Source organism: Babylonia areolata, chromosome 28 (assembly GCF_041734735.1).
Source record: "Babylonia areolata isolate BAREFJ2019XMU chromosome 28, ASM4173473v1, whole genome shotgun sequence".
Lineage (NCBI taxonomy): Eukaryota > Metazoa > Mollusca > Gastropoda > Neogastropoda > Buccinidae > Babylonia > Babylonia areolata.
In genome coordinates this window covers 15,774,266-15,777,272 of record NC_134903.1, presented here as the reverse complement: position 1 = coordinate 15,777,272, position 3,007 = coordinate 15,774,266, and the positions used below count along the sequence as shown (strand labels likewise).

The 3,007-nt window shown below is 39.7% G+C and overlaps 1 protein-coding gene across 1 annotated transcript in view; it reads right to left on the bottom strand.

Moving 5' to 3' along the window:
* The window catches only part of LOC143301993 (NACHT domain- and WD repeat-containing protein 1-like), a 37,041-nt gene extending 35,209 nt beyond the window's left edge, over positions 1–1,832 (bottom strand). The window contains exon 1 of the mRNA XM_076616477.1: positions 1,821–1,832. Within this exon, the coding sequence (XP_076472592.1) occupies positions 1,821–1,832 (12 nt within the window). The remainder of the gene's footprint in view (positions 1–1,820) is intronic.
* Between the last annotated feature and the right edge of the window lie 1,175 nt (positions 1,833–3,007).

The following is a 3,007-nucleotide window of genomic DNA, read 5'->3' as shown; positions in this document are numbered from 1 at the left end:
AGGACACGGAAAAGTGAAATCAAGATAATAACGAAACTAACGAGAACACTGATAAGTTCAGCTAAAACAAGAGTATCACCAAAAAGATGGAAAGAAAGGAAGAAAGAAAGAAAGAAAGAAAGAAAGGAAGAATGAATGATAGAATGCAAAAGAACAAGAATGAAAAAGAGGGAGTAAATGATATAATGCAAAAGAAAGAAAGAAAGAAAGATAGACAGAAAGAAAGGAAGTAAAGGACAGAATGCAAAGGAAGGAAAGAAGAAAGAAAGAAATAATGAAAGACAGACAGTGAAGGATAGAATGCAGAAGAAAGAAAGAAAGAAAGAAATAGGAAGAAGTTTCAGTTTCAGTTTATCGGGGAACCACCGTTACTGCGTTCGGACAAATCCATATACGCTACACCACATCAGCGAGGAAGATGCTCGACCAGCACTATGACCTAACACGCCTAGTCAGGCCTTCATTGTCATGCATAATGTGCATTTATCAGAGTGGATTTCTTCCAGACAAAGCTTTGCCAGAGGACACAATTTTTGTTGCCATGGGTTCTTTTTGCTGCAACACGGTACCTCGTTTTATCTTCTCATCTGAAGGACTAAACGCGCAGATGGAAAATGAATTGTTATAGGACCAAAATATGTCAGTAATGTTTCTTGCATCTGTGGTGCTCACATAACAGCCGATCGTAATTATACCAACTTGCGATATGTTAAAGTCTCACATCCCTGAACTGAAATCATCTTCAGTGTTGACGATCTTCAGCAGTCCATTGCTAATGTATGGCTTTCTCAACTCCTTACTAAATAGTCCAGTTGGTTCGCTGTTACAGTTGTTAGTTTTTCATTACAAATATGTTATATTGTTATGTTTTTTTTGTTTTTGTTGCTGTTGTTTTTGTTTTTTTTAACAAAACTTAAATCAATCATTTTCTATATGTAACACACACACACACACACACACACACACACACATACACTTTCACTTACTCGCATGCGTACACAGTAATACCCCCCCCCACCCCCCGCCCCCTCCACCCCACTCGATTTTTTTTCCTACCCTCGTCTAATATCACTTACAATGAAAAGACGTTAAACTAAAGAACGAACGAACGAACGCTCAGTTTGATTTTCTAATCAAACTTGAGAGAAAGGGTGAAACCGGAGTTCAAATCCAGACTCTCTCGGACACTATATTGGCAGATAAGCGTCTTAACCACTCTGCCACAACTTTCCTCACAAGAAGAGGAAGAAGAGGAGGAGGAGGAGGAGGAAGAGGATGAGGAGGATGAGGAATGATTGATTGATTGATTGAATGCTTAATGGGTAAAGAATCAGGCGCAGTAAAGTCCCCCCCTTTTTTTTTTAATTTATTTTTTTTAAATTACAATTCTGCCCATTTAATGACACAAAACATAAAAAATAAAGAATGGCACAAAATATAGAAATAAAGAAATAAAATGAAATAAAATAAAATAATAAGAACGACAAATAGTAACTGGAATAGTCTATTAAAAGTAACAAAGCAATGAAAAGAACAATTGGTACATTATCACGTACGTACGTACACACACACACACAAGAAGAAGAAGAAGGAGGAGGAGGAGAAGTAGAAGAAGGAGAGGAAGAAGAAGAAGACCAAGAAGAATTATAGTGTTGAAGCATGATAATCAAGACGAAGATTCATCATCGTCAAATCATCAATCTTCGTTATCAGGATCAAAATTAATCATCACCACCGTCACCACGTAAAATAGCAACGACGACAACAACAACGACGACGACAACAACGACGACGCAGACGATAACGACAGCAAAACTGACGACAACGTTCATTTACCTGTTGTTGTTGGGAATCGTTTGACTTTTGTAGCTGATGTCGGCACCTCTGCGCTGCCAGGTGATGTATTCTAAGTCGTCCTTCTTCTTCTTCTTCTTCTTCTCCATTCTCCGTGCCTTGTTTTTCTTTTCCTCCTCCTCCTCTTCTTTCCATTCTGTAGAACGAACTAACGATTACCCCCGAGAGCGGAGTATGGCTGCCTTCGTGGCGGGGTAAAAAAACAGTCGTACACGCAAAAAAAAAAAAAAAAAAAAAAAAAAAAAGCCCACTCGTGTGCATGCGAGTGAACGTGGGAGTTGCAGCCCACGAACTCGGGAGTATAAAATGCGTTTTTTTTTTTTCAAACGGACACAACACCATTAGATGTTTATATGCCTTGTGATTGATACTCTAAAACCATGTTTGTTTGTTTGTTTAAAATTTGGTTGTATGTTTTTACAGATTCGTATTACTTTATGTTGATTTTACCACTATATCAGTTTGATATTTTTGTGCATGTGAATATAGAATAAGTGTACATGAGTGCTTGCATACGGGCGGGTGTGTGCGTGCGCACGTGTATATGTGTGTTTTGAATGATGGAAAGTTATCGGGCTTGCTTTGCTATGAGTTGAGTGTTATTTAGCTATGTATATGTTGCATACCAAATTTTACCGATTTGCTTATAATTTGTATGTATCACACACTTCACTACACTTAATTTCTCTACGAGATAATAAAGGTAGTCTTTTCTTCTTCTGCGTTCGTGGGCTGCAACTCCCACGTTCACTCGTATATACGCGAGTGGGCTTTTACGTGTATGACCGTTTTTAACCCGCCATGTAGGCAGCCATACTCCGGGAGTGTGCATGCTGGGTATGTTCTTGTTTCCATAACCCACCGAAACGCTGACATGGATTACAGGATCTTAAACGTGCGTATTTGATCTTCTGCTTGCCGTATACACGCGAAGGGGGTTCAGGTACTGGCAGGTCTGCACATATGTTGACCTGGGAGATCGTAAAAAAAAATCTCCACCCTTTACTTACCAGCCGCCGTCACCGTGATTCGAACCCGGGACCCTCGGATTGAAAGTCCAATGCTTTAACCATTCGGCTATAGCGCCCGTCACAAAGGTAGTCTGATTCGTGGAACAAGCTCCCTGATAACTTCCGTCGTTCTGATTCCCTCG